Source organism: Plectropomus leopardus, chromosome 14, assembly GCF_008729295.1.
Source record: "Plectropomus leopardus isolate mb chromosome 14, YSFRI_Pleo_2.0, whole genome shotgun sequence".
NCBI lineage: Eukaryota > Metazoa > Chordata > Actinopteri > Perciformes > Serranidae > Plectropomus > Plectropomus leopardus.
The window spans coordinates 1,390,867-1,416,139 of NC_056476.1; the positions used below are offsets into that span (position 1 = coordinate 1,390,867).

Consider the following 25,273-nt stretch of genomic DNA (forward strand, 5'->3'; position numbering starts at 1 on the left):
AAGAATGGAAGGTATGTAAAAATGCTCCCATCAGTCCCTAAGCCTCAAACCTTCTGTTTAATATCTCAAATATTGTCGTTTTGGTGTGACATAATAACTCTTTAACTTTCTCTCCATAGGTGACTTAAAGTCGTGTGAGTTAAGGAGTCCTGCAGCGTGAAAAAGGATGTGCTTGTTAAATATTTGCTCAAGAAAAACGATGGTTATCATAAGGTTGCTAGACAACTTGTGAAGCCAGTAGAGCCAGTCTGTTTGAATAGCCACTGGGCAAATATTTTATCTGTAAAAGAACACATGGGTCATACACCTGGTCGTTATTTCAGGACTTTAGCTGCAGGTTTGGTGTCAGCTCTGCAAGGACGCCTTTATTTTGGCCTCAAGTGGAGACAAAAGTGGCGCAAAGGTGAGCGCAGGATCCGGCAGCCTGCGGGATTACCCGGCGCTTCTTCTCCGCGCATTCTAAATATAAGTCGGTGACAAATAGTCCAAATACAGTAGCAACCCAACTGTGATGTGGGGGTGGTGCTGAGAGAACAGCTCCGGCTCCAAAAGTCTCCCCCCCACCCCCCACACTCTGTCGGATCCGGAGTCCGGCAGGAGAAGGACGCACACGGAGAGAGGAGACGCGCCCAGCTCGCTTCTGCTTCACTATCATGAAGAGACAAAACGCCCGGACTCTCGCGCTCATCATCAGCATCCTCACCTACCTGGTGGTCGGAGCGGCCGTGTTTGAGACTCTGGAGTCCAAACAGGAGAAGAGCCACAAGAGGAAGCTCGACGCCAGAAAGTACGAACTCATGCGCAAATACAACTTGACCAAAGAGAACTTCGAGGAGCTGGAGCACGTCGTGCTGCAGCTCAAACCTCACAAGGCGGGAGTGCAGTGGAAATTTGCCGGGTCTTTTTACTTCGCCATCACTGTGATAACAACAATAGGTGAGCTGGAATCTCTTTATTTTCACCTTTAAAGCATGCAGTTTGGGTGTATTTCATTTAAAAGGGTCTTGGCGTTAGTGCAGGGCCGCAGGCAGGATTTTCAGAAAGACTACAGCCCCCCTTTGTTCCAGTTTGTGCATCTTTTGTTGTATTATATTTGAGCAGTGGTGTAAAGTAAGTGAGTAAAAAAAGTGTGTATGGTCAAGAAAATGTATTTTAAGTATTAAGAGTAAAAGTAACCAATGGAAACACATCTTTAAAAGACGCCCCCAAAATCTCAAAATTATTTTAAAAGATAGAGAAAAACATGACAAAACTAAAACATATTTAAGTAACACTCCCAAACCTAAAATTATTATTTAAAAAGTAGACAAAATACCCCTAAAATATTTTTTTTAAAGGAATGGAAAAAATCATCCAATAATCTCAAAATGCGCAAATTTGTGCTCCTCCTTTGCACTGTTTGAAAGTAACCGAGTAGATTTACTCAACTACTGTATTTAAGTGCAATTTTGAGATACTTGTACTTGACAATTTCATTTTCACTCAGTGGTGGAAGAAGTATTCAGGTCCTCTACTTAAGTAAAAGTACTAATACCACCCTGTGAAGAAACTCTAAATGTACTATTAAAATTTATTGATTAGATTCATAAATGAAATTTTTTTGATAGCTTTATATAATCCTCTCGCACTGATTTTCAAACGATCTTCTTATCACCTTGTACCTTTTTTCTCTAAAGATGCGAGACTTTTCTTGCAAAGTTTCTAATTGCTTTTTTTCCCAAAATAAATCAAACTAAATTTCTCAGGTTTTAGAGGTTGAGGCGCTTGTGAAAAAGGCGTGTGAACGCAGCACAAGAAAACATGATGATTTAGATGTTAAAGGGTTGAAGTCACGTTGCGAGTCTTTTTTGACTTTCTCAAGTTGAGTCTTAAGTTTGGGAATCGAGTCTAACTCAAGTCCAAGTCACATGACTTGGCTCCTCACCTCTGTTGGTTTGTTTCGTCTTTTGTATAATTTGGACATTTTTGACAGCTTTTATTATTTAAAAAAATGTATTGCAAACACATACAGTCACAAACATTTCCAACACAAGATCGCGTCCTGAGATAACATCTAACATGAACCTTTATTTATCTTTTCCCCCCAAATTTTATTTTATATCTTTATAAAAACAAAACAACAAAAACGCTTGGATATATTCCCTAATTTTGCCTCAAAAGCACAGTGAGAGATGTCATTTTAGGCTTCCTGACGAAGAAACAGAAACAAGGTAAAGAATATTTTTCTCCTCTGGACATTTTTGTGCAGCTTTTATTATTAAAAAAAGTATTGAAAAACATACAATCACGCTCATTCACAACACAAAGATCGCGCCCTCAGATAACATCTCCTTGCTCAGTTTATGCAACATGAACCTTTATTTTACCTTTTTTCCCTCAAATTTATGTTCTGTCTTTATAAACACGCACACAAAAAAAACGCACAAAAAATGCATCGATCAGTTTCCTAGTTTTGCCTCAGAGGCGCAGTCAGAGATGTAATTTCAGGCTTCCTAAAAAGGAAACAGTTAAAAAATCATTTTCTTCTTGCAGCAAACAAAATGTTTCCTCTTCCAGATGGTTAAAAGACTCTGAGTGTTTCAGATGTATCTTCACGACAGCAGTAAAAGATTTCGACATTTATTTTTCAGAAAAACAGAGTGAAGTGACATAACCTCCATGTGAGGCGATTCGACGCCAATAAGAAATGTTTGACGAGCACCTGAAAAAGATTTGCGAAAAATAAGTTATAAAAATATTACTTCATCAAATGAATTTTCTGGTAATTTTATCTCTTAACACAATTTTCTAAATCCTCTTTTAAAGATATAAATTTTATTTTAGGTTGGTCTAAGTTGTTTAAAAAGATTTTAGGTTGTTTCAAAGTGCCATTTAAACTGTTTCTAAGCTGAACTCTTTCTCGTGGTTATATAAGAAATCTAATCCTTAATATTTTTTAGTCACCTTTCTCTTCGATTTTGTCGTACATATGTCCCTTTTGACCTGTCTCATGCTGTTTGTCTTAAACTCAAATTTTTTGCCAGACATGTGAGTGTTTAGTCAAGTAGTCTATTAAACATTGTCAATATCGCTAGCTGGTATTAAAAGTGTTATTTAATTTAATTTATTTCCTTAAATTTACACATTTAAATCATTCTGACTCATTTTGACTGTTTGCACTGTTAAGTCATGTATTCCTAGTCATATGTTGCTTCATTAAAAAGGAGCATCTGTTTTCCACGAATATGAACAACGTCAAATTAAAAAAAAGAATGAAGGAAAAAGAAAATTGGTCCATTGGCGAGGTGAAAAGTGGAACATAACGTCTAGTAAAATTAGCCCGGTTTTGGCAGTATTTTAATTTTATTTAGTGAGTGTTGTCATGTTTAGTTTGATGCAAAAGGAGGATGCATTTCAGCAGCTTTTTAAAAAAAACATTTTTTCAATATTTTTCCAACATCTTTCAGTTTTTTTTCAATGTCTTTCAGTATTTTTCAATAACAAATTGTTATTGCAATATGTGATCAACAATTTCAGATTTCTCTTATAATTTATTCAATAACCTTTTCAGAAAATGTTTAACCTCATAGATATAGTTGTGCTTAATTTTGACGGTTTTATGAATTTTTTTTTAGATTTTAGACTTTTACAAATCACTCATTAGAAGCATCTTTTTGCCCTTTTTTTCTTTAAAAATACATTATTAAAGTAAATGTACTTTAATAGGGTACTTGGGTTTTCTGTGTGTAGTCTATTATACTGTTACCTTTGTTTTTGGGCGGTTTGGTGTTTTTTGTACTCTTTCATGTTTAGTCTGTTTTATTTTGTAGGTTCGCTCCTCATGTGTCATGTCTGGTTTGACTTCCTGTCCCTGTGTGTTTTCCCGCCTCTTTGATTACCTGTCTCGCCCTGATGGGTGTCACCTGTCCCTAACCGTCCTGCAGTCTGCTCACCTGTTCTCACGTAACCAGTAAATGTGTCCTGCTCTAACTGGCCCAGTTCTTTTGTTTTTTTGACGGATCGTTTGTTTACGTTCCTTTGTGGTCTCTCTGTATTTTCCTGCTGTTTTCTTCCCGCCTGTTTACCTGCTCGCCTCACATTCATCTCATCCACCTGTCAGCCTGCTTTTTCCACAGTTAACCCTTTAAAACCAGGGCAGTTAGTGAGATTTCTGTCAAAACTCAAAAACACCTGGACTGAAAAAATAGCTCCATATTCATAAAAGATAGAAAACTACCTGAAAATAAGCGATTTGAAATAAGGGGCAGAAAATTAAAAAGTGCATGTATATTTTTTTCTGTAACTTAATCATTTAATTACATATTTAAAATTATGAATACAGTTTTCTGAACATTTTTTCTAGTTTTTGCAGATTTTCTACCTCCCTTTTAAAAACTTACTTTCATTATTGCATTTTCTCAGTTACCTGCTAATTTCTTGAAATTTGTGGAGCATTTCTTGCCAAGTTGCTTTTTGTCTTTTAGGATGTGTTTTTGAGGGTTAAAAAGCTTGTGAAAGACGTTTGAATGCAGCAAAAGAAAACTGATGATGAAGCAGGTTTAACAGGGTTAAGGCATCTTTTTCTTCTTTAATCCACCTCCCTGCTGTCCAGCTTTGGGTCCTACCTGCTTGTTCTGCTTCAGTCAGCTGTAACAATAGACTGGTTTCCATGAACTTTTAAATTGTGCAAATTAAAAAATTGGTATTATAAATACGCCTAATGGAAAAAAAGAAGTATTTACGCTCACATGAGGTGGTATTTCATGTGATTTGAAAAAGCCATATTTCACAAAACTGCAATAGAAACACTTTTGGGGGCTTTTGTTGGGTCACATGATGCTGTGACTATTGAAGAAAAGGTGTAAGTTGTGTGTAGTTGTAAAACAGAAACACCTCGAGGCTCTGTGTCTGTTTTATGAGCAGACCGCTTCAGGGTGGTTTAGTTAAAGAAGGTGATTCATTTCCAGCATTTACAACATCCCAGCTGAGTTATAAATACATTAATTCACAACATTAAGGCCGAGCTGAAGAGTGTGATTGAGTTTCCATTAATAAGAGGATTAGTGGGAGTGTGTGTCGGTTTCCTGTGGATTGAAGTCAAACAACAACTCTGAAATAGTCATTTTATTATCGGAACTTCAAGTCAAACTGCATACAAACATATAACGTCATGTTACCAGATGGTATATAATTTTATCATTTTCAACATTTTTATTTATCCCTGACATTTACATTTTTATCTACTATTTATAGTCATTAATAAATAATTTTATTTGTTATTATTATTATTATCATTGCTGATATTTCCTCACTTTAGGAAGCGTTTCCTTTATTCCCACTTTTTATTACTACTGTTATTTTTGTGCTTTGATTACAAAATGCTTGTATGCTATTTTTTTAACTTTTTAACTAACAAGTTCTATTTTGATGTCTTTTTTATTTTTTTTTTATTTAAAAAAATGCACTTTCACACCTAATGCATTCTTTTAAACCTTTATTTTATTTCCACAATTATTATGAATTTTGATTCTTATTATTTCTTATTATTCGTATTATTTTTAAAACATCGATCAAACGATCCAGGTTTATTTCTAAAAGGTTCAGGGCTGCAGCCACAGGTACCCAGGCCTCCACGCCCCTGTCTGAACCTGTGACGTCCTCTCCCTCAGGTTACGGCCATGCGGCGCCCAGCACCGACTCAGGGAAAGTGTTCTGCATGTTCTACGCCCTCCTGGGGATCCCGCTCACCCTGGTCATGTTCCAGAGCCTTGGCGAGCGCATCAACACGTTCGTACGGTACCTGCTGCACCAAGCCAAGAAGTGCCTGGGGATGCGTCACACCGAGGTCTCCATGGCGAACATGGTGACGGTGGGCTTCTTCTCCTGCATGAGCACCCTCTGTGTGGGGGCCGTGGCGTTCTCCCACTGCGAGGGATGGAGCTTCCTGCACGCCTTCTACTACTGCTTCATCACGCTCACCACCATCGGTTTCGGGGACTACGTGGCTCTGCAGAGGGACGACGCGCTGCAGAACGACCCCCGCTACGTGGCGTTCTGCTTCGTCTACATCCTCATGGGGCTGACGGTGATCGGAGCGTTCCTGAACCTGGTGGTGCTTCGCTTTCTGACCATGAACACGGAGGACGAGCGCAGGGACGCCAAGCAGAGGGCCCTGATGTCCGTCAGTAAACCCAGAGGAGAGGTGGCTCATCTTCTACCAATCACAGCCTCCGCCGCCTCCACGCCTGTAGTGGACGACGCCACAAAGGCGAAAGATTTAAAAGGCGTCTACACCGAGGTGCTGCACTTCCAAACTATCTGCTCCTGTTTGTGGTACAGGAGCAAAGAGAAGCTGCAGGGCTCCATCCCAGCCATGATCCCGCAGGACTTCTCGGACCCGTACCTGCAGCAGAACAGTAACTGTCCGCACTACATGGAGCCCGGATCCACCGGCTGCGTCTGCAGTCCACGCCAGTGCTCCAGCATCAGCTCCATCACAACGGGCCTACACATTCTCTCTCCGTTCAGGGTGTTTAAGCGACGCAGCTCCGTCTAGCCTTTCAGTTCTGCAGATTTTGCTGCAGCTCAGTGCGTCTACACTGCCAGGCGGACAGCGGCCAGTCGGCAGTCCTCGCAGCAGAGACGTGACTGCACGTTTGTGGTGCTATAATCCCAGTGAAGCACATGCAGTACTGTAAACAGTCTAACACAAATGTGTGTTTGAGAGAGCGCAGCATGCAAGTGCCGGAGGCGTCTTGTGTGCTTTGACAAATTTTATTGAAAGTCATGCAGGTCACTACATGTGAACACGCTGCAGTGCACGAGGTGTGCACGGCTGCAGAGCGGCAGAGCAGCTGCTGCACACGCGGACGCTCAGGTCGAGTCAAGTGAGCAAAGGCACGATAAAAATGTCGAGATAAAATACTTCAGACAAAAATCTATTCATACTCTAGTCTTTTTGATCATAATCTCAGAGGTGCTGATTCAACATAGAGTAATTTCTTAAAGGTGCAGGATCGTTTGGTTTCTGTTTGTTAACACGCTCGCCAGCAGAACTGAAAGTTAACGCCATATTCACTCTGGTTTGGCATTTGGCCTCGCTATATTTGGGGGTTTTCTGGCACTGTGTGTCTTGGATGCTGGTCTGGGAAGGATTACCTGGGGCCCTAATGGAACGAGGGGCCCTTGAAAAGCCTGGAACAAATAGATGGTTTCGTAATTAGTGCAATAACTAATTTAAATTGTCCGTTTGTTTAAAAAAAGCGGAAGTTCTCTGAGGCCGTCCCATCGCTTTTATACACAAAGTGGTTTAGTCCGCCCCTGCACTCGGACTCGTCTCTGACATGACATAAAATGACATGACACTAAATCTGAGTGAGTGATGCTGCTGGTGCGCCAAATTACGCCACGTTTAGACGAGAACGGGCCTACTAAAAACAGAAAATTCTTTACTTTGTGTTTTAAAAAACATCTGCGTTCATATGATAACATTGAGAACGATTCTGGTGAAAACGGATCTGCAAAAAAAAAAAACCGAAAGCGCTGCAGTATGCATGCCAGGTCAGTATTTGGCGGTTTACATTTGTAATGACACATCATAGAAGAAGACCATGTGCATGTGCGACATCACCGCTCTCACAGGATCCACACGGTGCCAGTTCACACAGCGACAAAAGGGGTTCGTTTCCAAAACGTTACACTCTAAAATCCAGTTTCAAATCTTTGCATTTTCAGGCCCCTAAAATGCAGTTGTCATGTGAACAAAAGGCCAAAACGCAACAAAAATCTAACATTTCATGCAAGAACAGTAAACAGCCCCTTAGTGTGTCATGTCTTTTCCCGAGAAAGGAAATTTGGGCTCCAAAAAGAAAAAAAAAAAGAAAGACCTCAGAAGTTGCTGTAGAGAAACACAGAAACTGCTCAGTGTTTGTGGCCGACGCAGCACCGACTCAAACAGCAGCTTTCTGCTTTTTACATAAGTTGCCTCGTGTTGCCCTGAAAACTTACTCCAAACAGATCGTGATTGTCAGATCTGCACTGCAGCTGACACACGCTGATCACTCAAAATGACTCATGTTCTGTGTGCCTGCCTCTGTTATTGTGATTTTCAGAGCTCTCTGCTCAAACTGCTGCTGCATCAGTCGCACACCTGCTGCGTTACGTAACGCCACAAGTGGAAAAGTTCAAATAATCATGATGACAGATCCCCAACGCAGAAAAACTACGGGCGGTCACAAGTAGACACTCAGCAGCTCTGACTGAAACACATTCAACTGTTTTTTTTCTTTCTTAACGACACTAAAAAAGCCGTCGAGCTGCATCAGTATGTCTGACAGTCTCAGCCGAACACGGTCAGCTGGATCGGCCTGCGGGAGAATATTTGACGCTTACGGTAGTCATCGTTTGGCTCTGCTGGGTCCGGAAGTCGGCCCAGAGCAGGAGCTGCTCTGTTTCATGGTGTTTCCAGTGTGACGTGAGGGCAGATTAACACCAATCATCCAGATACTTGAGAGGTGCAGATACTATTACAGGAATAATTCAACATTTTTGGAAGATATGCACATGGAGCTGCAGCTAGGAAGTGATGAATTTGAACAGTTTGTCTCTGTCCAAAGTTAAAACATAAAAACTCATAAACACACGGAGTTTGATTTATTTAATAAAAAGGTTAGTCTTCATGCTAAATATGTAGCTGAGGCCCTGTCTATACGTATATGGATACTTAAAAAAAAAAAAAGATATTACCCCTCTCGGTTAAAAAAAACCTGATGTTTCTCCTCTTCATTTTAAATAAAAAACTCTGAACACAAACTTCATTTTACAAAAAAAAAAGGTTTCCCTTCCCCATTAAAAAAAATCTCTCCACACAAACTATGTTTTACAAAAATACAATTTTCCCCTCTCTGTTAAAAAAGATAATTCTCTCCACACAAACTCCAACCCTAACCCTAACCCTTTAGAAAACTATCAACAATTTCAGGAAACACCGAACATTAAAGTCTGAGACAGATAAACTCGGTAAATGTTTGTGATTTAAATCTTTATTTGTCTCCACTTTGCTCTTTTGACCTGAAGCACGATGAAGCCTCACAGACTCAAACAGACGTGAAGCGTGCCGAGCTCTTTAAATCACATCTGGATCAAACAGTGGATTATTTTTAGGAGCAGTTTGGGGCGGCAGATGGGAGGCGGTTTTCTGTGTTTGGACAATGAATAATTAGCTGGTTGTCAATCAGAGATAATTACGCCACAGTAGACTCGGTCTCTGCGAGTGATGGAAGAGGGGAAAAAATCCACCCTCAGATACTATTCCTCTGATTTTGGAGCCTATTTTTGGTGTTCAGTGGTGTATTTGTTCTGTAGGCGACGTGACGTCAAATCACGTTTTTCAGTTTATTTCTGGCAGCTGCTCACGAGATTTTTAACCAGTTTTGGTGTCAAATCAGAAAAGACGAGTAGCACTTTGTGAATGTGAAAAAAGGCCTGAATTAGACACTGCTTTTTCCCACTTCAGCTCTGCATTATGCTTAATATATTTATTTCATAAATAATCTTAATAATATATCAATGCTTAATATATTTATTATAATTATTTTTTGCAACACGTTCTCATGCAAAGTCGTCACATGTTGTGACTTCGCAGTCGACTTCTGAGTCTACATATTACGCTCTAGGTATCCTGCTTCTGCGTCTCTGCGATGCCAGAACATGAACAAACGGACATGCACGGGTTCGAGTTCACCCCGTTCACGTATCATGCTACCGTGACAGGTGCTATCCAGTAGTGTGTCACTACACTGCCAACCGTTCTATCTGGCCATGTTCTCAGCTGACGCCAACCGGCGGCGTATCATACAGCCGCGAAAGGTGGCTTTTGGAGTCTGGATTCTGACACTGAAATTGCTGCAAAAGCGGCGGTATCTGCCGATTTCAGAATGAAAATGGGCTGAAAAAGCTGCTGGAAATGCAGTGATTACTAGTGAAATCACGACTGGTTTTGTTGTTCGTTGGTCTGTAGCTAAGCAGATGTTTCACATCGGTGTCACGCCGTCCATCGTCTCCTTATGACAATGTCAGCTCAAGTTTCATATCAAAATTGGGGGGGACACGTGAAGCCGCAGGTTTGGGATCCTCTACGAGATCACTGTATTGTTACAGCAAGAATTGACAAACAATGACATGAGAAGTGTGAAAAGTGCAAACGTAATGTCGTCATGGTTTGCAGAAACGTAACAGATTGACATTTTGAATATCTGAAGGTGGATTTTTTCCTCTTTTGACTCATTCACTCGTTCATTATTTCGCCATGTTTGGAGAAAAAGCACCCATGTGACATAAAAAACGAGTACTATTTGATCCAGGTCTGGTGGTTACTGAGAAACTTGGTTAAATGAAACGGTTGTGATGAACTTGTTAAAGAAATTCATACGTACTGTTTGCACATGATAATGGACAAATGACGCTTTGTGCTTTCAACAGTAAGTGACCCAGAAAACAGCAGCCTGCTGTATATTATATGCAAGTACTGTATTAGTCTGAAAGTCATGTTGCGCAGACATGAACAGTTTCTCTGTGTCTTTGCTTGGAAAACACTTTTTAAGATGTCAGGGGGCAAAGTAGTACTGTAGTACTTGAACACACACAGAGTACTTGAAATAGTTGTAAAACCTTTTTCTAAATCTTGACTTGCCAAGCGAAAGTTGAGAATACGAATTTGTCAAAATAACATTGTACTATTTTGCTCAGAAAAGAACATCCATAGAAAATATTAAAAAATGTGAATATTTGAACCAAAAGCGGGTTGTTTTTGAGTTTAATGTTGTTTTTCTGGATGTCCTGAAGCACTTTACATGACTAATAATCCACAGAGTAGATCTCTGAGTTTCTGTATAAGATGCAGTCGTGTGATTTCTTCTTATCTCCCTGCTGTTTATCAACATGTGCGGTGTGAGAAAAGCCTGCTGAATGTATAGAAATGTCTCCTCGGTCCAGATGGTGTCCCCCTGGGAATGCTGACTGAAGTCCAGTTCCGGACAACCTACAGCAGGTTAGTCACGAGTGGGAAAGTATGGCGCCGTACCATTTTGTCAGGGTTTGCAGCAGCATGTATGTTTGTTACATCCAGCTCATCATCTGAGAGCAGGGGCTGGACAAAATAACGGAAACGCTTCGCATTTAGACAGAAAAAGTTTTTGAAAGTGTCAAGTTTCAATGAAAGCACCAGACGTAAAGCTACATTTTATGTGCGACACAGAAGCGTGAGCCGAAAACTGCAGCTCCTCTAAAGGCTCAGACACACAAAACGGACCTCAGAGACGAGGACTAAAGGTGCAGGACGCCCCGCGGTGATCACGGCGACACACACCGCCCAACATTAGGAGGGTTTCCGTTAACCCTCAAATTGTGCAAATTGAAATTGTGAATACAAAATAATGGAAATCAATGGCATCAATTTAGAAAAAAAATCTGTTTATCGCACTGCAATGGAAACACTTTTTTGGGTTTTATAGATCATATGATGTGTAACACCGGGTGGCGTTAATATGACTTTATTGATGCCAACCGCCATTAAACCCAAAGAAGAAGAAAAAGTAAAACAAAGTCACACGACATTTTACAAAACACGATGTGTGGACGGAGGAAGAGGCCGAGATCTTCTTCGCTTTGACAAGAGACAGATAAGTTACGGCGATATTAGATCGGCTTTATTGGGTGGCTGCAATAGGAATAAACCTGCCGATGTTTTGGACATCCGTCGCCATGGTTACTGGAATGTTATCGCGAGAGGACATTTGCGTAACATCACTCAATGGAAACAATTGTGTTTTATCGAGATTTCGAAAATATCGTTTAAGTTTTGCGCAAATCTGTAATGGAAACTGAGCTATTGACTGACGACTGGCGGCCTGACCCAAGCTCGGTTTGTCCCGAACCACCGACGCTCGTCGCTGCTAGTCGGCGTTTTTACGCCGATTCAACACGTTCTCATTCCAAGTCGTCACATGCAGCCGCTTTGTCAGTGGACTTGTGCGTCTGCATATCACGCTCTGGGTGTCCTTCTGCGCCAGCTGTTGATGTTCGGGGGAGCCGCCACTGACACCGTTAAAAAAAAACAATCTTTCTTTATGCATTTCTGCACACAGACGTTTATTACTGCTGCCAGCCACAACATATATAAGGTTATTTCCTCTCACGCAGACGCAAAACGTACACGCCGCTTGGCCGTCGGTCGAAGTCTTTGTGGCGTGTTTATGTGCAGCTTTTTGGGCTAGACACAGTCGACGTGAGGCAGCACAGCAGGGGGCTTTTTTCACCGCTAATTCTCTGAAGTTGGGTTGTTGTTTCTGGGCCTTAACATGGATTTTAACAAATTTTAGACTAAAAATTAATTTAACTTAAATCTGTGGAAGATGTGAGTGGAAACAAAAGCGCTGCTTTTAGATTTTTGTTCTGTGTATAAAATGTTGAGGAGGATCTGATCCCCAAGTAGGAAAAGCTTGATGTGACTCCATATGAAACGAATGCATCAGCGATGAGCCCAAGATCAAGAAACTGTTGTTAAAATCTGGTCGTGCGCGCCGTGAACAGACTGACAACATCAGCGTGTCAGTGAGCCGTCAGGACTGAAACATCAAAGCAGCCTGTAAGAGCTGGCCCTGTGCCGCTGAGTCTCCTTCAGCCGGTACATGTGCACAGAAAAGCAACAGAAGGAGGATCCATTCGACAAATCCCTGTATGGACCCCCTGTGGACGAAGCATCTGCTGTTTTCTACTTTGGCCGTAGACCTGAGTATCTATGTCAAAGACCAGAATAGTTCACTGAGAAGGTCAAAGACGGCATTACGTCACTCCGTTTATTTTCTGTTTTTAGAAAAATTCGGAGCAGGTGTCTGTCACATATCCATGCCAGTTTTTTTTTTTTTTTTTTTAACTTACTGTGAAATTAAAAAATACACTGGGGACTGTTTTTGTACTTTTAGTATACATGAGGGGCAAGAGTGCATAAAACAGCATCAACAAAAGACTTGTTTATCAAAAAAATACTGTAAGTGGAGGATCCCCTACACCCCCGACAGAGGTCCAAGCTAAAACCCTAATGTCCTAAAGTGCTAGAAAAGTCATAAAATCCTAGAAATGTCACAAAATCTTTGAAATATGCAAAAATCTTAGAAACGTCCCAAAATCCAAGAATTGTGCTAGAATACTAGAAATGTCCTAAGATCTTGGAAACATCCTAAAATCCTAAAATGTGCTAGAAATAAATTCTAGAAATATTCTTAAATCATAGAAATTCCCTACAATCATAGAAACATCTTAAAATCATGGAAACATCTTAAAATCATGGAAACATCATAAAATCCTTGAAAAAATTCCTAGAAATGTGCTACTGTCCCAGAAGGGTCCGTTGTGGCGCAGTGCATTCTGGTATTTGTAGTTTTTTTTACCTTTTGAGTGAAAAAGTGTTTTTCTCTGTTTTCGCTTCGTCATGTGGCACCAATTTCAAAAGTAACATACAGTCCCTTATCAAAGTTTAAACTGCGCTCAGGTGCCGCTCCTATAACACACCTAACCAGTTAATTTAACCGCGAACATGTCGGTCCATCGTGTCCTCGGGTTCACTGTGAGAGACACTGGAGCATCAGTAAAGTTTCACGCGGTGGCTCCTGTTCACCAAAATTTAATGTCCTCGAGGATGGGTCTTGGGGGTCTGGGGGGTCTGGAGGGTCTGGCTCTCGTGCTCGGAGCTGGCGTCGCTGCTGTGGGACTCGCGCTCAGATAAAAATACCTGCGGAAGCCAGAAAAAGTAGTCCGCGTGGGCGTAGTGTCGCAGCTCCTCGTTCACCCCCTAAAGTCTGGCAGGTGTCCGTGTCTGTGGCTGAATGCCATAACATCGGACTGAAGTTTGGAGAGCTGCAGGATCGGTGAGAGTTTAACTCCGCAAACTTTAGGGACTGTTTGGCGCATTTTACGCACTTTTCATTCTTCATTTTTTTATATATATATATATAATTTTGGCTCAGTTTATGCATATAGCATTATTTTGGCAAGATTTTTTATTTTGTTTAATCAGTGAATTTCCAGCTCAGCTCCTGCACAACAAGTTTAAAATACACAGTGGAAAAAAAAGCTCCACTGAAACCCATTCAAACTGACATTTTTGATCCCACAGCCATCAAAGCAGAAAAACATGTCATGGGCTGTTTTTTCCGCCCTTTTTTTTTTTTAACCACATTTACATCCGCTCTCCCTCTCCACCGGTGTCTGCTCTCATTCTCCGCTGGTGTCTCCGAGTGACCGCTCCACTGTCATCCTCCGCCGATGTCTCCACAAGTATCTCTGCCAGTGTCTCCGAATGTCCACTTCGCTTTGCTCTCATTCTCCGCCGGTGTCTCCGCTTGTCCTCCGCCGGTCTTCTGCCGGTGCTCCGCTGGTCCTCCGCTCTCATTCTCCCTTGGTGTCTCCACCAGTGTCTCTGCTGCCCACTCCGCTCTCAGTCTCTGCAGGTGTCTCCGCCAGTGTGCACTCCGCTCTCAGTCTCTGCAGGTGTCTCCGTTGATGTCCGCTCCGCTCTCATTATCCAATCCCAATCTCGCCTTTGGGGCACCAAAATCGCTCGAGCCGGCCGACGCTGTCTGCAGACATTATTTAACAACAACGCTCTTTATTTATGGAGTTAGAGCAGAGATATGAAGGTTTGTCTCAGAAAATATAATTTGGCACTGGAAAAAAATAAAATTAAAATAAACTTGCCAGTGAAATAATTCACTGAAAAGGTTGATTGACTGATTATTATTTGCTTTTAAATTTAAAATGCAGTAAAAAAAAAAAAAAAAAAAAAAAAAAAAAAATCATGGTTATCACTATGGGTTTTTTCAATGTCATTCTTTTAATAATAATAATTAAAAATTATTTTAGTGATTCTGTGGTTTATTTTTTTCCTTTTTTCAAAGCCATTTTTATGCCAAAATGTATTTTTACTGCTGCAAGGCCATATTTATTGATTAATTTACACTACAATTTTGATGTGCTATAATTTTGTGTCACTTCATATTCATAGTTTTGTAGGCATACATTATACTTTTTATTCCATAACATTTTTGGCATTTATATATTTTTTAATATTTTTATTTATAATAATTTATAGATTACAGTCCCAAAAATACTAGTTTTTAATTTGTTGCACATTTTTTTATTTATGTAGTAGCTTTGCAGCGTAGGCAGTAAATCAGGGCGTCCGCACCTTTACCACGTTGGCGTCGGCATGAAGTGCGTCAGCTTTACCACAGTGTGTTACTATATTTGTAAAACTTGTTTGACAAGAAAAGATTATTCTGTTTTTGTTTTGTTCATCACAGTCAAAGAGTTACAGCACAGAATCTGTGACACAGAGGAGAAGTTTTATTTGTGTTTCAGCTGTTTCCGCCCCAAACACTGTCAGAAGTGACTGTGAGGCATTTGAAGAGGTGTGCTTTTCTTTTCTCTGCTGATTCCTCTGTTTGTCTGCACCATCAGAAATACTGAGCACATAAACAATGAAAAACATAACGAGGCAGTCATGGGAACATTAAAATATTACCACAAAAAAATAATAATAATTTGTGTCTCTACTCCACAGTCCATCAGGTTTTGTTTTCCCTCCTGTGTGGAAAAATGATACTTAAGTGCTTCACGACTCACTAATTCATCACCCTTTTCAGTGTATTCAGTGTGTAGTTAAGTTAAGGGTTTTTCCTAAAAATAAAAAAAATTTAAAAATCACCAAAATGATTTCTTTGAAAATTAAAAGAATTGAAAGAAAAAAAAACCCCAAAATAAATACATTATAAAAAATCAACATTTTTTTTCTTAAAAAAATTGAATGGAAAAAATGCGTGGTTTTTTCTTTAAAAATCTGCAATGAACAAGAACCAATAAGGAGTGTGGCTTATCACTTCAGAGCATGTCTTTTCCTGTCAAAGTCATGGAAATGTATTAAGAGATTAATACACTGTGAGGTTTTCTTTTCCCTCCTGTGTGGAAAAACAATAATTTGGTGCTTTACTTCACTGTAGCGGGACATTAATGCACATAAAGACATTTTTTACGTCTCTGACTTTGGTTGATGTTAAAGTCCGCTCTCCTGTCCTGTCCTCAGTCTCTGTTGTTCACAAATCACAAGCAGCGTGGACTAATTTTATCTCCGAGTCCAAAAACCAACTGCTTTGGGGTTTTTTCAGGATTGGTGGGAAGAGGTCCAGTTTGGCAGCGTGAGACTGCAGCGTGTAATGTCATGTGGACGGTAACAGCTGATGCTTCACACAGATTTTAATCAGAATCACTTCGTTTATTAACAATAGTGAAGCGATCACTGCTGCAGTTTTGGGGTCCGATTTCCGGGATAGAAATTAAATTCACCTTTAACTGTCAGTTGAAGTGTCTATATGGTGTTACAATGTTTGAATTTCTATTTAGAAATTAAGGGTCAGGGACTGTTCAGTATTTATTAGGGGAGGGGATGGCTGGGGGTGTGACTTTTTTTCTGTTGTTTCAAATTTTTACTTCGAAAATCCGGGATAACTTTTTATTTTTTACATTTTGTGCTTATGATAAATGGTTAATTTTGCCAACTTATTTTCTTAAAAAAAAAAAAAAAAAGTCAATATTTTAGAGTAAAAGAAAATTGCCAAAATGATTCGAAGAAGAAAATTCCAAAAAATAATAATAATTAAATAAAAAATGTTTTTGTTTTTCTTTTTTTCTCCTAGGACTTGAAAGGAAAAAAAATCACATCAATTTAATCTCCATAATACTGAAGTTTAGGGGAAAAAACTGAGGTTTTTACTATTTTTGTGCATCCTGATTAGTTTTTGGCAAAAGTTTTTGTTGCAGGTGATGTGTCAAAGGACCATCAGAAATTTAAAAAATCGTGATGATTTCTGCTTTGAAAGAAAAATAGAAAAATAGAAGTCCCTCCCCTGTGTTTTAAAAAAGATTTCACATTGAACAGTGAAAACATTGTTTTGTTTTCTTTTGTTTGTGACATAATTTCTGCCATTGTTGCTAAACTGTATTATTTGTCTTTGTCCATCTGTCCCAGTATATTCCCATTAATCCTAAAACTCGGTGTTTGTGGTCACAGCTGATCCGGACGGAGGCGGTAAAGTGACTCTGATGCTGTTTTTCAGAGAAGAAGAAGCGCGGGGACACTTTGGTGTGTTCAGGTTTTATCACAATCCGAGTTTAGTCCTGCCTAGTTAATTTCTCTTTTTATGATTTTTGTTACATATTTGTAAATGATTTCTTTAATTTGCGGCTACGGCGGAAAAAGCTGAATCAAACGGCGTTAGTGGCAGTTTGTCACGCGGAAGCTCGGAGTTGAGTTTCCGTTGTCGGAGCGTCAGTGAACGCATCACGCCTCAGCCTCCTGTCACTTTAACCGAAGTTCAATGTCCAAAAAACGCCAAAATGGAGCTGAAGCAGCTGAAGCAGGCGGCTGTGAGCGCGCTGGCGCACAATAAAGGCGCCGCTCTCGTGCTCGGAGCTGGCGTCGCTGCTGTGGGACTCGCGCTCGGATATAAATACCTGCGGAGGACCGAAAAAGTGTCCGCGTGGGCGTAGTGTCGCAGCTCCTCGTTCACCCCCTGAAGTCTGGCAAAGCGGTGTCCGTGTCTGAGGCTGAATGCCACAACATCGGACTGAAGTTTGGAGAGCTGCAGGATCGGTGAGAGTTTAACTCCGCAAACACCATTTAACCCTTTAGCGACTGCTCGGCGCATTTTATGCGCTTTTTATTCTTCATTTTCTGATCATTTTGGCTCCGTTCGTGCATATGGCTTACATTTTGGAAAGATTGTGTATCTGAGTGTAATCAGTGAATTTGCAGCTCAGCTCCTACAATAAGTCTAAAATACACTGTGGAAACTAAATAGTTACATTCAGACTGTTCAGGTGAAAAAATGCTCCGCTGAAACACACTCAAACTGACATTTTTAAAAACATGCATTGTTTTATTTTTGGGTGTCATTATGGGCTTTTGCCTTAATTTTTTAAAACTATTTTCCATCATTGCTGTGGGTTTTTTTGTTAATTATTATTATTATTATTATTATTATTTTTTACCATATTTGGGATATGGCGAAAATAAGAGTATCACTGTCACAATCAATATTCCTGCTAATCATGGACATATCCCAGACTGTCATCACAAAAAATAAAATAAAAAAAAAATAAACATTTTTTGTGTATTTTTAATATCTAAAAACATATTAGTATCATGACAAAACCTGGCATTTAATCGGTTAAAATTCTGAAAATTAATTATGATTTTATGTTTATGATAGGACTGATGGTTAAAGAAATAACTAAGTGAAAATAGAAAATCATATTAATCTTTTTTTTTTTTTTTTTGCCTAGTTTTGAAAAGCGCATTTTGTATGCAGAGCAGGTTTGAGTTGTTAATATTTGACACTGCACAAATAAAGTATAAAAATCAGTGTTGCTGCTAATCATTGACATATCCAGGACTTTGATAAAGAAAAAAGCACTAAGCATGTTGTACATTGTTAACGGTTATTTTTTGTGTGTGTGTGTGTTTTTTAATCTAATAACATATTAGCATCATTAAAAAAATGGCATTTAAAAGGTTCAAATTCTGAAAAGATTTTTGATTTTTATTATTAGGACTAATTTTGGTTAAATACACAAAATATTTATGGTCAACTTGTATATGGCACAATATTGTAATTATGATTGAAGTCTGAAAAATATTAGTATTTAATTTGTTGCACAAGATTTTAAACGTGTTTTCTGTTGTGCTCGCAGCCACTGGCTGGTGGTGACGGAGGACGGTCACATGGTGACGGGCAGACAGCAGCCTCGTCTGGTGTTGGTGTCTCTGACCTGTGAGGGAGGTCACGCGTGTCTGAACGGCCCGAACATGGAGGAGCTGCGGTTCCCCGTCAGACAGTCCGACAACGGCGTCATCGGCTGCAGGTCTCGCATCAGCGTTTCTGTTTGGATCAGTTTGTTTTACTCCGTTTATTCTTTTGCATTATTTTTTACTTTATTCAAAAGTCGACAGCGAGGAGGAGAAAAAAATACTATTTTTTTATTTTCTTAGGTTTATTCAAGAGTTAACTAAAGGTTTTAACCCTTTAACAGTCACACAAATGCCTTTGCAAAAAATTATACATTATAGACTATAGAGTATGTTAACAAAATGCATCAATTTATTAAAAAAAAAGTTTCCCAGTATTATGCATTTTAAAAAAGTGTAAAAGTCAATTTAATATAACAGAAAAACAAACAAAAATAAAAGTAACTACATGCTATAAACATAATAAAAAAACAATAAATACATAAAAATAAAAGTTTGTCTAGAAAAAAAATTGGTCTGAAATATATGTTGAATAACAAATTGTCAATGTTAAATAAACATCAGATAATAAAAGTAACTTCATACAATAAACAAATAAAGAATCCAAATAAATATTAAAAAATAAACAAAACTAATACAAATAATGATGACTTTAGTAACAAGATTGGTTTAAATTGTATAGTAGAAAAACAATTAGTCAATTTACCATCATAAAAATAAAACTGAATAGAGTTACAGAATAATTAAAATTCTGAAATGCATCACATAAAAAACATGTAAGAGATGAAACTGGGTTTTGCAAAGTTTTTGAAATCCCAAAAATATTAATCAAGCCAATGTACTCAGGTTTCAAAGGGTTAATGCTTCGTCTAAAATCCATAAATGTTTTAATTTTAAAGTTCAGGGTGACATCTTGTTGTGTTCGACCCCAAATATTCAGTTTACAGTCGTATTAAAAACAGAAAACGCGTATAAATGCTTCTTGTTTTGTTTTTGTGCTGCAGAGTTTTCGGAGATGACATTCAGGGACGAGACTGCGGGGACGAAGCGTCTCGCTGGCTGACTCGTTATCTGGGCGAAGAGGACACTTTTCGCTTGGTGCACTTTGAACCTCAGATGAGGGGGAGGAGGCCTGCGGAGAGCGAGCCCATGTTACCGCAGTTCAAGGTCAGCGGGACAAAGATAATATTCTTCACTTTTATGTCAGCTTTACCTGAAGGCTGTACGGTCATGAAAAACCTGGAAAAGTCATGGAATTTGCAACTAGCAATTTCCAGGCTTGGAAATCTAAATAAACCCTTTAAGTTTAGAGAAATCAGGGAATTTTGTGTCATAAATGTCAGTATAATAACACATAATGTGTTCAGGGATTGTTGGAAATTTGAAAATCCAACGATTCTGACCATGATAAATGGTTGAATTTCGGGGAATTTCTAAAGAAATCCCGCCTTTTAAACCTCTGAGCTCACGGGTTTAAAAGGCATGTTTCCTTTTAAAATCACCAAAAAAAAAAAAAAAAAAAATATTTATATATATATATATATATATATATATATATATATTCCTTAAAGATTGTCAAAAAAATGAAGGAAAATAAATTGCCTTTATTTCTCCAAAAACATTTAAAGAAAACAAAGTCACATTAAAAATCTGCAACATTTTCTTTAAATTAAGAAAATTTTGTTAAAAAATCACCAAAAATGTTGTTCAAAGATAAACAAACATAGCAAATTTAAAAAAAATGCCATGGAGCACCTGTTTTCTTTAAAAAAATGCTGGTAAAAATAAAAAGAATACAGCCATTTAAAGCTGCATGCCGCTCCCCTACGCCTAAATAAAAACCAAAGCCCCCCCAGCCCTTAAAAAATATTTGACACAGTCCCTAACTCATATTTAAACATTCAGCTCCAATCATGGTCTTAACTGATTATTTTTTATAATATTTATTTTTAAAAAACCTTTCATATAGTGAAGAAAAGGAGCATATAAGGAGTGTTGACGATCGTTTCATTTGACTTCACCTGTTCATCCGACAGGTGGCGTACTCAGATGTGGCACCTGTGATGCTGCTGTCCGAGTCTTCGGTCAAAGATCTCAGCAGCAAGTTAGAAAACGACGTCACGGTGGAGCGTTTCCGCCCAAACATTGTCATAAGTGACTGTGAGGCCTTTGAAGAGGTGTGTGTTCATTTCTTTTCTCTGCTGATTCCTGCGTCTGTCTGCACCATCAGAAACACGTAAACAATGAAAAACATGCCGAGGCAGTCATGGGAACATTAAAATATTACCACAAAAACCATAATCATACATCATTTGTGTCTCGACTCCACAGCCATGAGGTTTTGTTTTCCCGTCTGTTTGGAAAAACAATAATTTGGTGCTTAACTTCTGACTAATTACTCACCATTTTCACTGTGTTCAGTGTGTAGTTAAAACCCAGACTGATCTTTAGAGAAAAAACAAACTTTTATTTTTAATTCTTTAAAAATTACCAAAATTTAACAAAGAAAAAAGCCAACATTTTTTAAAGAAAAAATGCCCCCCCCCAAAAAATCACAGAAATTAAAAAAAAAAGAAAAACTGCCAACATTTTTTCTCTAAAAATCACCAAGAAATTTCTTTAAAAATTGCCAAAAATGTTTTAAAGAAAAAAAAAAAGCTGATTTTTTTTTTGCTTCAAAATCTGCAATGAAAAAGCTGATGAGGAGCATCAATGGTTGTTTTGGGAACGTATTGTCTTAAAAATTTGCCTCAGAGTCTTGGAAAAGTCATTGAACTTCTTTGATAAAAGTATGTGTGATTGTTTAAATCTGCAGTTGTAGCTCTGTTTTTTTCTCCTGCTGATTCCTCTGTTTGGCTTCAGGATTGGGATTATTAGCTGCATAAACAATGAAAAACATCTCAAGGCACTTATGTAAACATTAGATCAGAACCACAAAAAAACCAAAATAACAGATCCCGTGTGTCTCTACTCCACAGCCCGTGAGGTTTTGTTTTGTGGAAAAATGATAATTTGGTGCTTTACTTCTGACTAATCGCTCGCCCTTTTCCCTGTGAGCAGCGTGGACTAATTTTATCTCCGACTCCAAAAACCAACTGCTTTGATTTTTTTCAGGATTCGTGGGAAGAGGTCCAGATTGGCAGCGTGAGACTGCAGCGTGTAATGTCATGTGGACGGTAACAGCTGATGCTTCACACAGATTTTAGTCAGAATCACTTCGTTTTTTCAACAGCAGTAAATCCAGAGCAGTCGCTGATGTGGTTTGGGTTTGAATCCCGGGACAACAGTAAAATTCACAAGTTAATTTAAGTGTGTATTTAATGTTAAAATGCTTGATTTCGTCTTTCTAACTGCAGAGTTTTAGGGTTAACAGGATGGATGCAAACTCACCTGTGACTTTTGTTGTTTCCAGATGTGTTTTCACCACCGTCGACCCTGAAACTGGTATAATCAGCAGAAAAGAGCCTCTGGACACACTGAAGAGGTAAAGTTTACACTGTTTTATTTAACGAGTGTTAAACATCAGCAGCTCGACTTCAGCCTAAAAATGAACAGTTATTGGATCATACATACAAATAATGGACAGACAAAAACCCTCTCTACCTCAGAACTAAAACCAGAGCTACTTTGTGACTGTCATCAAATTTGGCACAAACATCCCCTTGGATTCCAGGATAAACTGGTTAGATCTCGATGGTCAAAGGACACTGTGACTTTGCGTCCTTCTTATTCTTATGAAGGCTATATCTCAAGAAGGATTTGAGGTATTTTCTTCAAATTTGGCACAAACATCCATGTAGTCAGTCAGTTATGCATTGATTAGATTTTGGTGGTCAAAGGTCAAGGTCACTGTGAACTCTCATGCCTCATTCCCCTGTACATGATATCTCAAGAATTCATTGAGGGTATTTTTTTAAATATGGCACAAACGTCCACTTGAACTCAGCAATGAACTAATTTGATTTTGGTGGTCAAAGGTCACTCTGATCTTGCATCCATCTCATTCTCGTGAACACGGTTTCTCAGGAATACCTTGAGGGAATTTCTTCAAATTTGGCACAAACATCTGCTTTGAGTCAAAAGGTCCGTTCATGTGTTTTTTCTTTCAGTTTTGTTTTTTACAATTTGGTCTTGCGTGGCATTAAAACATCTTAAAAAGTGGGAATACAGTGTGTCCAAAGCTGTGGGACCCCTGATTGTGCCGTAGCCCACAGACAAAGTTTTCAGTGTTAAAAGTCCAGTTTTTAATGACATAGATCAAAGATTTGTGGCTGTGTTTTAGTTATTAAAATACAGTCATCCTCATAATTACATAGTATATAGTTCACACACAGTGCTTGTGCAATGTGCTGCAGCTCCATCCCAATATTCTAGGAATGTCCGAAAGTCCTAGGAACATCCTAAAACCCCAAAATGTCCAATAAACTGAACAACCCTCTAAAATCTGAGAAACCTCCTAAAGTCAGAGAGAAATGCCCTAAAATCCTAGACCCATCATAAATCTTAGAAACATCCTAAAATCCTGCAAAAAATCCCAGAAATTTCCAAAGATTTTAGAAATGTCCTAAAATCTTAGAAATGTCCCAAAGTCTTAAAAACATCATAAAATCCTAGAAATGTCCTCCATCAAAAATAGACGAGGTGTGTGCTTTTTTAATGTATCTAAAGTGGTATTATTAGAGTGTGTTATAGAGGTTTTTTCCTCTCTGAAAAACAAACTGTTTTACTTTTGAAGTCCGTCTACTGAATCAGTTTTATCAGTCAAGTAGACCCCAGTGGATCATTTCTCTTAACAAAGTCGAATTTTAGGAATGGAGACATATTTACATGAAATTCATCATTGCTTTTTTTCTTCCGGATTTTATACCTAAATGACGTTAAATTCTTTCTGATATATACATATATATGTTGTTCGTTTTTTTGGGGTTTTTTTGGGGTTTTTTTTTACAGTTATCGTCAATGCAAACCGTCCGAGAAGCACATCTACAAGTCGTCCCCGTTGTTTGGACAGCTGCACAAGGTGAAGAAGACGGGGACCCTGCAGGTCGGCGATGTGGTTTATCAGATCAGCCGCTGATGGTGGGAGTCAGAGAGAGAAAAACTCTTTAAAATCTTTAAAAAAATCTTAATTGTTGGCATAATCACTGAGCACATACACAGTAGAAAAAACACTAAAATATGTTTATTCATCTCAAAGTTCACTAATATGTAACAAAATCACTGTTTTTCAAACAGCTTTGATTCACGGAGAGACAAATCAGCTGAGGTTACATGAAATATAACAATTTTTAGAGCAATTGATTATTTATATTAATTGTCTGTCAGTTGTTTTGTAACACTAATGGTGCTATTTGAACAAATTACTAACAACTACACGTTAATTTAACCATTAACTAAATCCTGAAATACACGCTGCTATTAAAGAGAGAAGTTAAACAGGTTAAAGACTTTTTAATAGAGTACGCTGTATGTGTAAGCTTTCATGGAATAAACAAAAAGTAGCAGAACATTTGGGGTGTTATTAGTCTCAGCTTTTGAGAAATCTTTCATATATTGAAAATTATCTTTATCCAATAGTAACATTTTCATGTCTTCAACTTATTTTTTTTAGTAGCACAAAATAACAGAATATAGAAAGTCTACTTTTTTCTTTAAATATTCACAAAATGTTTAAAGGTAAAAAAAAATCTTCAACATGTTTTCTTAAAAATGTTTTTAAAAAATACCACCAAAATGTTTAAAGAAAAAAAAAAACAAAATAAAGAAATCAAGATTTTTTTCTTTATAACTTGACAAAAAAGTTTTAAAGTAAAGAGCCAAGTTTTTAAAGAAAAAAAAACAAGATTTTTTCTATAAAAATTGCCAGACATTTTTTAAAGAGAAAAAGAGCTGAATTTTTAAAAAAAAAAAAAAAAAATTAAGATTTTTTTCTTTCAGCGTGTATTTAAGCCCCAGGCCAAAATGTTGTCTTTAAAAACCACCTAAATTGTTTTTAGAAAAAAAATCCAATTAAAAAAAAAATCACCAAAAAGAAAATAAAAGCCACTTTTTTCCTCTAAAAATATTTTATTTTTTTCAAAAAGCCCCAAAAAATCACCAAGATTGCCTTTCTGTCAAAACTACTAAAAAAGTTTTAAAGAAAAAAACCCACATTTTTTTTATAATCTGCAATTAAAAAGAACTGATAAAAAACACTGAAAGTATTGTCTTGAAAACTTGCCTCAAAGTCATGAAAAGTCATTAAATTTTATAGGTCAAAATGTATTTGAACCCTCTTTGAATGATTAAGCAGCGAAGCTGAGACCCAGTTTTAGTTCCATACTGCGGCCAGTAGGGAGCAATGTGCCTTTACTGAAGCGCCACCGCAGCCTGTACAGGGAAGGAAGATATATCTGGATATTTTATAAAAATTAGCCTCTTTGTTGCTCATGTACACGA

The 25,273-nt window shown here is 38.3% G+C and overlaps 2 protein-coding genes across 2 annotated transcripts; both read left to right on the top strand.

Annotated features, from left to right (window-relative positions):
- The first annotated feature begins 323 nt into the window (after positions 1-323).
- On the top strand, positions 324-8,773 carry kcnk3b (potassium channel, subfamily K, member 3b). The gene is made up of 2 exons (XM_042501352.1): positions 324-936; positions 5,649-8,773. Exons 1-2 carry the CDS (start codon positions 654-656, stop codon positions 6,533-6,535), a joined length of 1,170 nt encoding a protein of 389 aa, XP_042357286.1. The 5' UTR covers positions 324-653; the 3' UTR covers positions 6,536-8,773.
- An 8,386-nt stretch (positions 8,774-17,159) lies between these two features.
- marc1 (mitochondrial amidoxime reducing component 1) lies at positions 17,160-24,342 on the top strand. Its single transcript, XM_042500818.1, is given in 8 exon segments — positions 17,160-17,560; positions 17,563-17,680; positions 18,781-18,951; positions 19,840-20,002; positions 20,872-21,012; positions 21,950-22,011; positions 22,248-22,319; positions 23,786-24,342. Coding segments are annotated over 8 exon segments (990 nt in total). The 5' UTR covers positions 17,160-17,424; the 3' UTR covers positions 23,913-24,342.
- Positions 24,343-25,273: the final 931 nt, after the last annotated feature.

What these genes read in the sequence shown, in the direction of transcription:
- kcnk3b (XM_042501352.1), top strand. Translation starts at nt 654, where the DNA reads ATGAAGAGACAAAACGCCCGGACTCTCGCGCTCATCATCAGCATCCTC. An exon ending in CACTGTGATAACAACAATAG is followed by an intron (nt 937 to 5,648) that starts GTGAGCTGGAAT and finishes CCTCTCCCTCAG; the next exon opens with GTTACGGCCATGCGGCGCCC.